This window comes from Brassica rapa, chromosome A03, assembly GCF_000309985.2.
Source record: "Brassica rapa cultivar Chiifu-401-42 chromosome A03, CAAS_Brap_v3.01, whole genome shotgun sequence".
NCBI lineage: Eukaryota > Viridiplantae > Streptophyta > Magnoliopsida > Brassicales > Brassicaceae > Brassica > Brassica rapa.
Genome location: NC_024797.2, coordinates 12,462,174 through 12,474,506, shown reverse-complemented (window position 1 = coordinate 12,474,506; position 12,333 = coordinate 12,462,174). Strand labels below are relative to the sequence as shown.

The following is a 12,333-nucleotide window of genomic DNA, read 5'->3' as shown; positions in this document are numbered from 1 at the left end:
TTCTGCATAAACAAACACTCAGTGTTTAAAATAAATCAGTTTCATTGCAGGTTTGAATTGATTCAAGTGAGATGATCAGAAACAGAATTGTCAGAGGATTCAAACAACCCTAACAACTCGTGATGGAATATGAACAATCAATCACTCTGAACCAGATCAAAAAATTCCTTGACTTAACAGTTTGTGATCTATGATGATTGAACAACCTATGTATTAGGGTTATCACTCAGAGTTGTATTCTAAGCATAAATGTGGTTTCATAACTTTCTAAAATAAGTGAAACACACAAAAAGTTAAATTAGAGGTTCTAAGGTTTTGTATTCAATTTTATGATGTGTGAGACTAGTACAATAACTCAAGGGTCTCTTGATCTGGTTGAATGTTTTGTTTAAAAAATACTTCTAAATTCACTTTTAGAAATCCTATTAAATACTTATATCTCTGTAGAGATGATTGTATATTTTGTGTTGTAGTTAATTCTTGCATTTACATCACTAAGTTATAGCTAGACTACATACCATGCACCAACCATCCTATCTATAAATATTCCATGTTTTCTCTTTAGGTACAACGAATGATTAACCGTAATAAAATTTGAATAAAATTCATAAAAATACTCCAACTAAATTCCATTAAGCTTTTAGTACTCAAATTTTCCTACCTGATTTAATATCCAAACTAATTATTTTGCTCATTTAATACACTTATTTAATATGCTTATTTTAATAATCAAACTATGATTTTTAATCAAAAATAGTAAGTTTCAAACAAAAAATTTAAAATCTCTAAAATTCAAAAACAAATCTTTGAATCCAAATTTTCTTTTATTTGTTAGGAATAAAAGTAATTAAAGTGTCGGTAGTCTTTAAAAAAATATAATATTAGCTATTTCAAATACAATAATTTATAGTTTACATGTTGTAAATAACTAATTGTTTAAAGCTGTCACATGCATTTGTTGTTTTTTATTATATATTTATTTTATTGTATTTGCATTTAGTTATTAAAAAAAATATGTGCATGACAAGAATATATTTAAAAATTATTTTGTATTCAATTTTAGCAATATTTTTACGTCTATTCATTTTAAATAATATATTATTGTATGTACAAAATCTAAGATATGGTAGTTTCTATACATGTATTATATATTCTACTAATGTTAAGCCGTTCTGTCATCATATTACACTTTTAAAATAAATATTTTATATTTACGTAAATAAAATTTATAAATCGATCATTTTAATATAATTTTATCATATTTAGTTCAATATAATAATTTTAACATGATTTATTTTGATTATAAAATAGATAAAAGTAAGATAATTTTTATTTTTAATTTATAAACAATAACTGAATATATATTAATGTATAATAATTATTCATTGTTAATTACGAAATTAGTGAGAATATTTACATAAACTTTTTGAAAATTAATTAAGATATTTTTAAAATATTTAGATCAACATAATAATTTTCTTTTAATATGATTGATTCTGATTATATAATAGATAAAAATAAAATAGAATATATTTTTTCATTTTATAAATGATAACTGAATATATTAATGTATAATAATATTTTAATACTAATTACAAAATTAGTGTAACTACATACAAATTTTTTGAAAATTTTAATATATATATTTATATTTTAAATAACAAGATATTAAAAATATTATGATTAAAGTAGTTTAAAGATTATATATATTATTAGTCTTATTAAAATACATTTAAGAAAAACTTTAAGGGTGATCCAACTTAAAAATCACAAATGAAAGAAGTTGTGATTTTTGACTAAAAAAAAAAGAAGTTGTGATTTCTATTTTAGTAAAATAGATTGATTCACATTTCTACTTTTTTACTCTTGAAAGTTTAGTCAAGACACGACTATCATGTTTTAGAAATGTATTTTGCATTGACATTTTTCTGGTGTGTGGCAATTTTGCTGTTTTTCCATGTTTATTGAATCAATTAAGTTTTAAAAGTTGGTTATTAGATTCAGGAAAGCCCTTTGCCTCCCGCCCTCAGGTATTACTCAAAACATCCTCCCTTGGATAGTGTGGTCTATCTGGAAGTCTAGGAACACTTTGATCTTTGATGGTCGATGCTAAACACCGGAGGAAACAGCATTGAGGGGTATCAAGTTAGCAAGAGAATGGTCAACGTCGCAAGCACAAGGTGAAAAAGGAATCAATTTATCTCAGACTAACCGTGGTCAAACGCGAGCTTCGCATCGAGGAGCTACAGATTTAAATCGAGTTATCTGCAAGACGGATGCGGCTTGGAACAAGGACAATCTGATGGCGGGTTTGGCTTGGATTTTCTCAGGCCAAAAGCTCGAGGTCCCAATCAAAGGATCAGTGATTGAACACTCGATCGGATCACCCCTAATCGCAGAAGCCTCCGCAATGAGATCAGCCCTCTGCATGGCGATCACTCTTGAGATCACCGCTCTCGATGTGTTCTCCGACAATCTAACGCTCGTTCGAGCAATCTCCGGCATCACTCAGGTTAAGGAAATCATCGGAATTGTGAAAGACATCCGGTCGATATCTACTGAGCTTGCATCATTTTCGTTTTCGCATTTCTCTCGATCTCTGAACGCTGAGGCTGATGCCTTAGCAAAAGAGACTCTTCGAGCTTCCCTTTCGTTGTAACAAACTTATTGGGCCTGGGCTTATCGGGGCTCATTCCCTCCTTTTAGTTTTAATGAAGTTTATTCGTGACAAAAAAAAAAGGTTATTAGATTCTTTATTTCTGCATCATCTAGCTATCACATGAAAGGCATAATAAAAAGAAATAAACAAACAAAACGGGTGGATGAATGTAGTCAGATTCGGCGATGAAAAGTCTGAAAGAGTGGTGGGGTTTCACTAAGCACATCACATGGGCTGTCCACAACCAAAGGAGACAACCACGTTTGTCTTCTCTTCCTCCAAAACCAGTCTCACCATTTTGCTTTTTCGCACCCTTATTTTATAAATATCCATTTTGGGGTTTTACAATGTGGATAAAACTATACTACAATTTGCCTGTGGAGAAGAAGCAGCCGACAATTCTTAGCTAAACCTTACACTACCTGTTGATTTATTTATTTATTAAAAAAATATTATGTAATGGATGTTTTGACTTAAAAAAAATTATAAGAGAATATACACTTTCTACAGCAATGAAAAAGATAACTTATATTATAAAATATGCTTTTTATAACCCTAACAATATAGCTGACCCATGTGTTCTTTTCTTAAAATATTGATTGTGAATTGACTTTACTAGCACCAACCAACAGAAATGACAGAATTTTCTGTTCATTTTGGTTACTCATGCATAAATATATGTATCTGCCTATTTTTAAATTATTTGTAAGGTTAATACAACAAAGTTATTATTTCTTTCAAAAAGTTAAAAATAGTTTTATCTTGTTTTCATGTTTATTATACTAGTTTTCATGGGACTTAAAACCAAGATTCAAACAGCTTACAGCTCAAACAATTATTATCATTGTTTTCAAATAGCATTGACAAAGATGACCAAAATGATAATGAGTTTATTAAACATAAGCTGACTCAATGACTTCACACACACACACACAACACATACAAAAAAAAGAAAGAAGATGGCTTCATCATCATCAACAATACAGATGAGCGTTGGTGCCAATAGATATAAACTCCAAGAAGTTAAGAAACATGGAGTTTAATTACACAGTTAATAAGAAAGAATGTTGCAGAGAAGAGATTACACTCAGAACCATATTGATACATCTTGCTGCTGCTGCTTCCCCATTCCTTCCATAACTCCAGCTTGCCAGTCATTTTTGTAGTCGAATGATGCAATATCAAACGAGGTCGAATCAAACACCATCTGAGACTGATTGTTAATCTCACTGTTCCCTTGTTGCATGAACATCTGATTGCGGTTGAAACAAAGCTGTTGTTCTTGATAATTCTGAGCTGCTGTTGAATCACTGATCATGCTTTGATTTGAAGCTTGGCTGCTCTGGACATTTCTGTCATACATAGCCATTAGCTCAGTGATCATCTTTTGCCCATTTTTGGGAACTCCATAGCCTGATAGGTCGACCGGTTGGACTGGCTGAGGAAAGGGTTGTGACTGTTGTGATACAACTACTGGCTTCACTCCATACGCTAAACGATTATCTCTATATGGACAAACCATTTGGTGATTGTCCCTTGAGCTCCTGTCCTGGAAACCAAGATTGATCTTGCTGTGAGGACACTGACCATTCTCACAAGTGAAACCTGGTCTCTCCATCATCATAACATTCAGATCATTGTTCTGCTTCCTCTTCAAGTTTCCCACGGTGGCCACGACTTCTTCCTTCACAGGAAACTGCTGCATTCTACAAATCCCAAAGCTTGTTGGATGATTCATACTCACCACTATCTCAGGTTTTAGCTCTTCCACGTCAAAACTCTGTTGCTGTTCCTTGTCAAAACATTCAACATCATACTCACTACAATCATTGATGAGAAGAGATCCACTTCCCACAGATGAAGAAGAAAGAGGAAGACATGACTCGGGATAAAGCTCCCGAGCCACAACCTCTTCTTGGTTGATAATGGCAAGCCAAGTGGCACTCTCTTTCGCCGTCATCTTATCCTGCAAGCATTTCGATTGCCTCACAAGCTTACGGATTTTCGCAATATCAGGCGACATATGCTTGATAACAGCAGTCAAAACACCTACTTTCCAAGCTTTCTTCAAATCATGAGGCTTTTTATAAGGAGGAGAAGCTTGATCACTAGGTAAACCAAGCTGAGGCCACCACTCTTCTCTCCCATTAGGCCACCACGGCGGTGGAACACCTTTCTCCAAAGGAAACCGTCTCTGGGGAGGATCACAGTGTTGCATCAACGCCGACAAAAGCGATCCAAGAGTTGTGTCTTGAAGCTCCTGAAGTGTGTGAGGTGTTGGTCCAACCAAACTATTACAATCATTACTCCCTCCAGCGATATTGTTCTCCGCTTGGTACTTGGCAATGGCGGCTGGACCATTACGGTCAAACCTGACTTTATCTTTCCACCACTCCCTCAGATTGTCAGAAGCACCGGTCACTGGTTTGCCTTTCTCAGGGATGATACCGTAAACAAAGCCTTGAGCTTTACAAACTTCCATCATCTTCAACATGTATTTCAAGATCCCATCTTGTGCTCTCGACATTTTCTTCCTCCTAGCTTGCTCTTGTGACTGTCTCTGCTGCTTCGAAGCGTCCACTCCTTCTTTACACTTGCTCTGCTGCTCCTTGAGGCGTTTTAGACGCATTTTGTCTCTCCACATCCTTCTCTCCAGCTCATCAACATCCACCTCATCGTCTGTGTAATCATCTTCAACCACTGGATGATCTTTTGGAAATGGACACACATCCGTTTCTCCAAGAGATGTCGAAGAGAACAAATCCATGTTTCCATACATGCCCATCTCGTTAAACATCATCATCTCTCTCTATCACACCAGATCCAATCCACTTCTGTTACCTGAAAAAGAATTATTAGTATTTGTTTTATCTTCATATAGTCAATTAAGTATACAATCAGATTTATAAAGTAAACAGAAGAAGAGAAGCCTTAATTAATTGCAGACTAAATTCAAAACTAATTAATCAGATCATTGACGTAGAAAAAAAAAACTAAAATATCAACAACAAAAAGAACTTTTTAGTTGATTTGACAAGAAGACATCAAACTAAACTAAAAGAGTCTAGAAAGTAATTATCTCATCTACACTTAGATAACAATTCAGCCCAAAAATCTGGATAACATTAAAAAAGCATCAACATAAACAGAAACAATAAGAGCAGCAAAAGACCAAGAGTGTTGCCTGAAAGAGTTGCAAATAGAGAGCACCAAAAGTGGTCTCTCTCTCTATAGCTTTTGTTTGCAGAGGGTTTTAAAGAAAGAAGATGAGGAAGTGTTGATTGTTTTTGTCGAAGCCTCGGTTTTGAAAGATGAACAAGGAAAGGAGAAAAGTCAAATGAAGATCAAATGTAGCGAAAGAGATATTGATCACTGGAGTCCGTAGGTGAGAGAGAGAGAGAGGAAGGAAGATGCTATGCTGGTGGGGATTTAAAGATAAAAGTTTCACCGTTTCATCTTCTCTTTTTCTCCTTTTCTTCTATAACAATTAAAATAAAACAAACATTGATTGACAGTCAACCACTAAAATGTGAAGTTGGAATAAAACCAAATTTAATATTTATGGTGTTATATTTTATTTTCCGTCATCAATCCTAATGCTAAACTTTACAATAAAATAATATTAGTATTTTTAAATTTTTAATTTTAATAATTCAAAATTTAGACTATTGATAATTTGTAAATAATTATTTTATCACTTTAAATTTTATATTTATTAAAGTTTTGTAGTTTTAGTTTATAATATTTATTTACATTACTATATATTTAGGTATATATTTTAGGCCAGTTACGATTAACATTTCATACTATTAAAAATAAAAATGTATGGTAAAATGATATATCTATTTTTTTTAAAATCTTGTATTTACTTATAATAAAAAATTAAAATTTATTATTAAAATAAAAAATAAAAAGTTTTAATGGCTGGTAAAATTAATAGTATTACATTAAATTTTACGATTGTATTATTAAATCTTTATGACTAAGTTTATAATAACTTTAGTACTATTAATTATTCATTATTGATCATTGTAATTTAAATAAAGACTAATATTATGATTCTTAAATATTTTTCATTTACTGTTTTTATCTTTAAAAAAAATATTTCATAAATATTCCAAATTTTTTTTCATAAATTCAAGTTTTACAAAATAAATAAATAAAAACTTTAAAATGAGATTCAAAATATATTAACTTCGTGAACAGTAACTCGGTGAAAAGTAACAAATATATTTTAATTTTTAATGAATTTTTTATTGATTTATTAATATATTTTAAATGAAAAATTAGTTTTTTTTAGTTATAATTTTCACTATTTTTACTAATAATTTACTATTAAAAAATATATATATATATATATTTTACTAAATTAAAGCAATTCATAAAATATAACTATTTTATTTTGTTCACAATTCTTTTCTAAAATTTAATAGATTTTAATACATTTCTTCTTAAGTTTTATTTAAAAATTCGAAAGAAAGCCAAATTATTATTTTTTTAAAAATAAGCAAGCAGCATAAAAATATTTATGTATATTTGAGAAAAAATATATTTTTGTTTTTTATATGTTTCTTCAAACTCGCATCAACAAAAATGTGAAAATAGTGAATTCAGCAATTGTTTTCCTTTTTGACCACCAAAATTTAGGCTAAATCCAAAAAAAAATCTCCAAAATAACACAAAACCATAACAATTTGATGTATTGTTAGATATAAAGATTATTTATGGAGTATTTGACTTAATGGAGTTCAGCACATAATGAGAGTAATAAATATATGACAAAATTAGGGCTAAGTGATAAAAACGGTAAATGTGAAAATTGAAAAAGCCTGCAATGCAACATAACAGTGAGAGTGCCCAGCGATGCAACCCCTCCTGATTTAGACTGTGTAGTATTTGCGTATCTTCTTTGTAGAACTCCCTCCACTCCTCTTTATCTATTCTTCCTCTCCAGTGTTACTGGCATCAACATGGGCCTCAACTGAATCATAAACAGTAGCTCTTTCTCCATTAGACATGGCAGCAGCAGCCCAACCTCTTATGGTCCTTCATTACTCTCACAAACCTAACCTTTCAAAATATTAGCAGTAGGAAGAGGTGACAGTTTAGAGCAGCATGTTGTTTTTTTTTCTTAATGAAAAACCAGAGTGCTTACATCTGCAGGTAAGCTAAGCACTGCTTGCGCCACTCATTGTCAAAATAGAAATGAGTGCCTGAGGTATCGTTGAGAGAGAGCCGACCTTGTATTTACATCGACCATACTACAGAGATCATAACTTAATTATTAACCAGCAGAATCCAGAAATATATAATACGGAACCAGAATCATCAATGAGCGATGGGTGTTAGAGTCCCAGTCATTCAGGATTGTGTCTCTATGATTCTTGATTCATCGATTTATTGTGATCTTCACTGATTGCTACTTGTTTTGATCCACACAGCGTCCACCGGTCTTGAGCTTCAAGATTGGTCTCCACTTGGCGTACTTGGCCTTAACAGAAGACCTGAAGCTATCAGGAATGCTTTATGTTCTTTCCACGAACATGCTATTGTTTCTACTAAACTTGTTGGATGGGGATTAGTTCGCCACCACGCTTGACTTCTTCCCAGAATCTGAGCAACTTAATCTCAACGGTGGAAGAACAGCGACCTGACTTCAGATCGATCAGAGGAGTTAGCCTTTGAAGGAAATAAGTTTGCTTTGTTGTTTTACAGATTGAGAGAATGATTATCAAGTGAAGAAGGCTAACACCTTGGAGAAGACAGAGTTGCACTGAATGGCAGATCGTGTTGCTGTGGGTCGATGACCTTAATAAGGCAATAAAGGAGATGAATCTGTAACTATGAACATTACGCTTGATTACGACCGAAGACAAAAAGACACCATTGAAGACCAGAGAGATCATACACGTCCATTTTAGCAACCCAGGCACTCCAAACTCCACTGTTGTTGTCTGAGTGTGTATGTGAACGACACCAATGTCGGAGATTGAAGAGACTGGTAAACCCTTAAATTTCGGTGTGCAGATGAAGAAGACGTAAGGGTTAATCGTGGTCTGGCTCAAAGGATTGAAACAAAATTTGCTTTAATGAAAGGCAAAGTTTAGAGGAGAAATGACAAGTGGCAGCTCTTCTCTATATAATAACTATCGAAAATGATTCACTAGATTTAATCAACTAGAACATAAGAACAAAATAAAGAGATAATGTAATGAACATGTCAGAAATTGACCTTTAGTTTCAATTTAAAGCAACAAAATCCATTTCAACAAAGAAACGAAATAGTCACATAGCCTAGTCGAAGTATAAAGCTTTAAAAATGAAGACCGTAAGAATGGTGGTAGCAATAGCGGTGAAAGCGTCTGAGTCTATTATGAGAGTGTTGGCGGTTGAGGCGGGAATGATGGGAACAGTCGAAGTTGAAGGCGGCGGCTGAGGAAGGACGTTAACGGAGAGCTTCATTCCTTTGAGGCAATAACCTCTACCGCAAATAAAGTAATAAGGCTTTGGTTGAAGAAGTTGGAACACATCTCGTCCTCCTCTTGTCACATTGAATATAAAATCATTATCGATGCACTGCTCGTAGCTACTCTTGTTTACTTGGAGGATGTTGTGACGGGTCCGATCGAACCCAAAATCTACCAATTTTAGATGAGAAATTAGATTAAAATTTACCATAATTCATGTACAAATAAAAAAGTGGACCAACCAAACTCTAATCGATATCATCCAAACTAAAAAAGGCTCAATTCTAAATCCTAAATTTTAAAATTAACCTGAAATTGCTGTATTATAATAGTTTTTCAAATAATTGGTCTACTTTTATAAGTTTAACTTTTTTTTACAAGGCTTATTTAAAAACTTAAACTTAAAAATAGTAAGTCACTACTTTGATTTTTTTATCATAAAAATAGTAAGTTGCAAAAACAATGAGGAAATATTTCTCACCTAAATCAGCAAAATAAATCATATTTTAAAAGAAATAATTTAATAAATTATCTAAAACTCAACCCTCAAATACAAAAACATTACTCTAAAATGGATTTAAATCTTGAACACTATAAAAAAATAAAAAAATGACCCCTAAAAACTTAAATAATATGAAATGGTGTATATATTTCTTAAGTTTAAAATATTTTGACCTACTAATTAATTTGGTTTTGCAGTTTTTTTTTGTTCAAAGAAAATAATTTAGGAAATTGAAAAAAAGAATGAAATAATGTTATATATACTAACAGAGCCAGTCGCCGGAGTAGAAGCGTTGGTGGTTGGCCCAATCGGAGAAGTTAACATCGGGTTTCCAATTGTATTTTCCACCGCCTACTCTGTGAAGACTCGACTCTACTTCAATTATCATCATCATCATTAATAATGCCCCAATAGTTCTTATCCCCATTTTTCTTTTACTTTTGTGGTCAACTTGGTTTGTGCTTGAATGGGTTTGTTTGCTTTATGTATATATATTGCAAGGAGCATGAACATTAGCGTGAGTTACATATTTGCATGACCCACAAAAATTCAGTTAACTTCATTGTATACGCATGAGCTTTTTTCACACACCTCTTCTTTGTTTTTTTTTTCTCTAACTCATAATTTTTTTTATTCATCCTTTTCGCCAGTCTGATGGAAGATCTGGTCCCCTTCGAAGAATTTTTCCTTCTTTTTGGTCGACAAGGATTCTAATTCGGCCCTATATTTTAGCTTTTTCTATTTTAAATTATGGAATAAAAAAATTATAGAGAAAGGAAAGAATTACTTGCATCAGAAGAAAGTTATCAAGAAAAGAATCCATTTCTTACACGACATTCATTTCTAATCTTAGATTTTCATATACTCCCTCCATTTCTTAATAGATTCACATTTTAGTAAAATATTTTTGTTTCAAATTACATGTTGTTTTTGATTTTCAATATAAAATTTACTAACTCTCATGTAATATGACTTTGTATATAAATGGTTTCACATGAACAATCTAAAGTGTTGATCACTCCTCTTGCTGCACACTTAATATTGAGTCAACGAGTCCGAAGACATACGCATAGAAGGAAGATATGGCGAGAATTCCATATGCTTTTACAGTTGGTAGTTTGATGTATTTTATGTTCTGCAAAAGACCGGATTTAACCTACGTCGTTGGAGCTGTCAACAGGTTTCTCTCCAATCGGGAAAGATTACACTGGAATGATGTAAAATAGATTTTGAGATACAGTGTATTGTTGAGTAGACTACCCTCCTATAATTTTTCTTTTTTAAATCAAGGAGTTTTCCACATAAAAAGTTATTGGCTCATTTATTTTTTGTTTATACTATATGTGATACTTTCATGTTCACATAAGTGTGGAGAACACATCAAATATTCCGTTGCTCATGTTTCCCAAAAGAGTGATCACAAAGACTCCGCTCGTAATAACTTGCTTGTCCGCGAGATTACCTAACAGGAAGGAAGGGTAGTAGATCTCTTTTTAAAAAAAAAAAAAAATACTTTTACGACTTAATATTTAAACCATGAACTAAATTGAAAAGAATAAAAACTCTTCATAAAGTTACTTATTTCACATTATGTTCTTAAGACAAATGTGGAGTAGTTGTAAGTAAATCGATGACTATTACAAAGATATAACTAGTTTTGTTTATTCGAAGCCTAAAAATAATGAAATTCCATAGAAACAACAAGCCTAACGTGAAGTCCACAATGACAATGTGATCTCCACATAAAATTAATTATTAGACATCATGACGTTTCTAAAAATAATGTTTATCCGGGTGGCATATCTGTCCTGCGAGTACATACATAACTTTACTGTAATAGGTAATACATTCATTACAAATCCGAATATACCTAGGGGCATATATGGGTGTCCAATACGGATATCGGTTCATTGTTGGTTTGATTTTTTTCAGTTTTTTGGTATTTTAGTTTACAAAAAATAGCTACCATGTTAAAACCATATCTACTTTGATTTGGTTCGGTTTATATACCGTTGGTTTTCGGCTTATTAGGTTTTATACAAAAAATCTATAAATGTATTTATCTTTTATAATATTTTTTAAATTTTACTTTATATGAATAAATATCGGCTTTAGTATAACATGAAAATATTTTGGTTTTTAAATAGACAATTTTTATTTTTTATTTACTATTTAAAATAATTAATAAACCTAATAAGTTAATAATAATAATCTTATAAAGTAAAAATTAGAAAATTAGTAATAATATTATTATATAACTAAATAGTAGCATATATATTTGTCAACAAAAAAGTAAAATTTATGTTTTTTTTAATTTGACAAAAATGAAAAAATAACTTTATACCTTACAATAAAATATTAAATTATTAAAATTGACATTTTAAGTATGAAGATCATATCAATAAAAATAAATTAGGTAGACATTGTTAATTATATTATATAATTGACATATAACTATACTACTATATTTTTATTGAACGGTTTATTCGGTTTATTCAGTTTGATTGGTTTGTATAGTAAACCATATTCATATACCGCGGTTTCTTAAAAATGATATCCATTTTGTTTATTATGTATTATCAAATCTAAACCATTTTTTTATTTCGATTCTGTTTATTTTTAATTGGTTTGAGTTTACCGGATTGAATACTCCTACGATACATGTCTTAGTATTTTGTTTAAAAGAAGTGTCATAAAAGTTATAT

General features: G+C 31.5%; 2 protein-coding genes and 1 long non-coding RNA gene across 6 annotated transcripts; 1 reads left to right on the top strand and 2 right to left on the bottom strand.

Moving 5' to 3' along the window:
• The first annotated feature begins 1,535 nt into the window (after window positions 1-1,535).
• Window positions 1,536-3,721, top strand: LOC117132426. Its single transcript, XR_004455992.1, has 2 exons — window positions 1,536-1,990; window positions 2,741-3,721. It is a non-coding gene; the product is annotated as an uncharacterized LOC117132426 (long non-coding RNA).
• LOC103858337 (ETHYLENE INSENSITIVE 3-like 1 protein) lies at window positions 3,483-6,127 on the bottom strand. 4 transcript variants are annotated; one of them, XM_009135668.3, is made up of 2 exons: window positions 5,832-6,127; window positions 3,483-5,500 (listed from the first exon to the last, which is right to left on the bottom strand). In XM_009135668.3, exon 2 carries the CDS (start codon window positions 5,460-5,462, stop codon window positions 3,747-3,749), a length of 1,716 nt encoding a protein of 571 aa, XP_009133916.1. In that variant the 5' UTR covers window positions 5,463-5,500; window positions 5,832-6,127; the 3' UTR covers window positions 3,483-3,746. The 4 variants fall into 4 exon arrangements, with proteins under 4 accessions (XP_009133916.1, XP_009133918.1, XP_009133915.1 ...); XM_009135670.3 differs by having other exon boundaries at window positions 3,483-5,493; XM_009135667.3 differs by having other exon boundaries at window positions 3,483-5,493; window positions 5,844-6,126.
• Window positions 6,128-8,797: 2,670 nt separating this feature from the next.
• LOC103858336 (lamin-like protein) lies at window positions 8,798-10,305 on the bottom strand. The gene is made up of 2 exons (XM_009135665.3): window positions 9,896-10,305; window positions 8,798-9,297 (listed from the first exon to the last, which is right to left on the bottom strand). The coding sequence occupies exons 1-2, from the start codon at window positions 10,053-10,055 to the stop codon at window positions 8,954-8,956; spliced, it is 504 nt and encodes a 167-aa protein (XP_009133913.1). The 5' UTR covers window positions 10,056-10,305; the 3' UTR covers window positions 8,798-8,953.
• Window positions 10,306-12,333: the final 2,028 nt, after the last annotated feature.

Bases quoted from the DNA above. Each gene is read 5' to 3' on its own strand.
- LOC103858337 (XM_009135668.3), bottom strand. From the start codon at position 5,462: ATGATGATGTTTAACGAGATGGGCATGTATGGAAACATGGATTTGTTC.
- LOC103858336 (XM_009135665.3), bottom strand. From the start codon at position 10,055: ATGGGGATAAGAACTATTGGGGCATTATTAATGATGATGATGATAATT. The intron at 9,298-9,895 runs GTTAGTATATAT...TAAAATTGGTAG, and splicing joins CTACTCCGGCGACTGGCTCT to ATTTTGGGTTCGATCGGACC.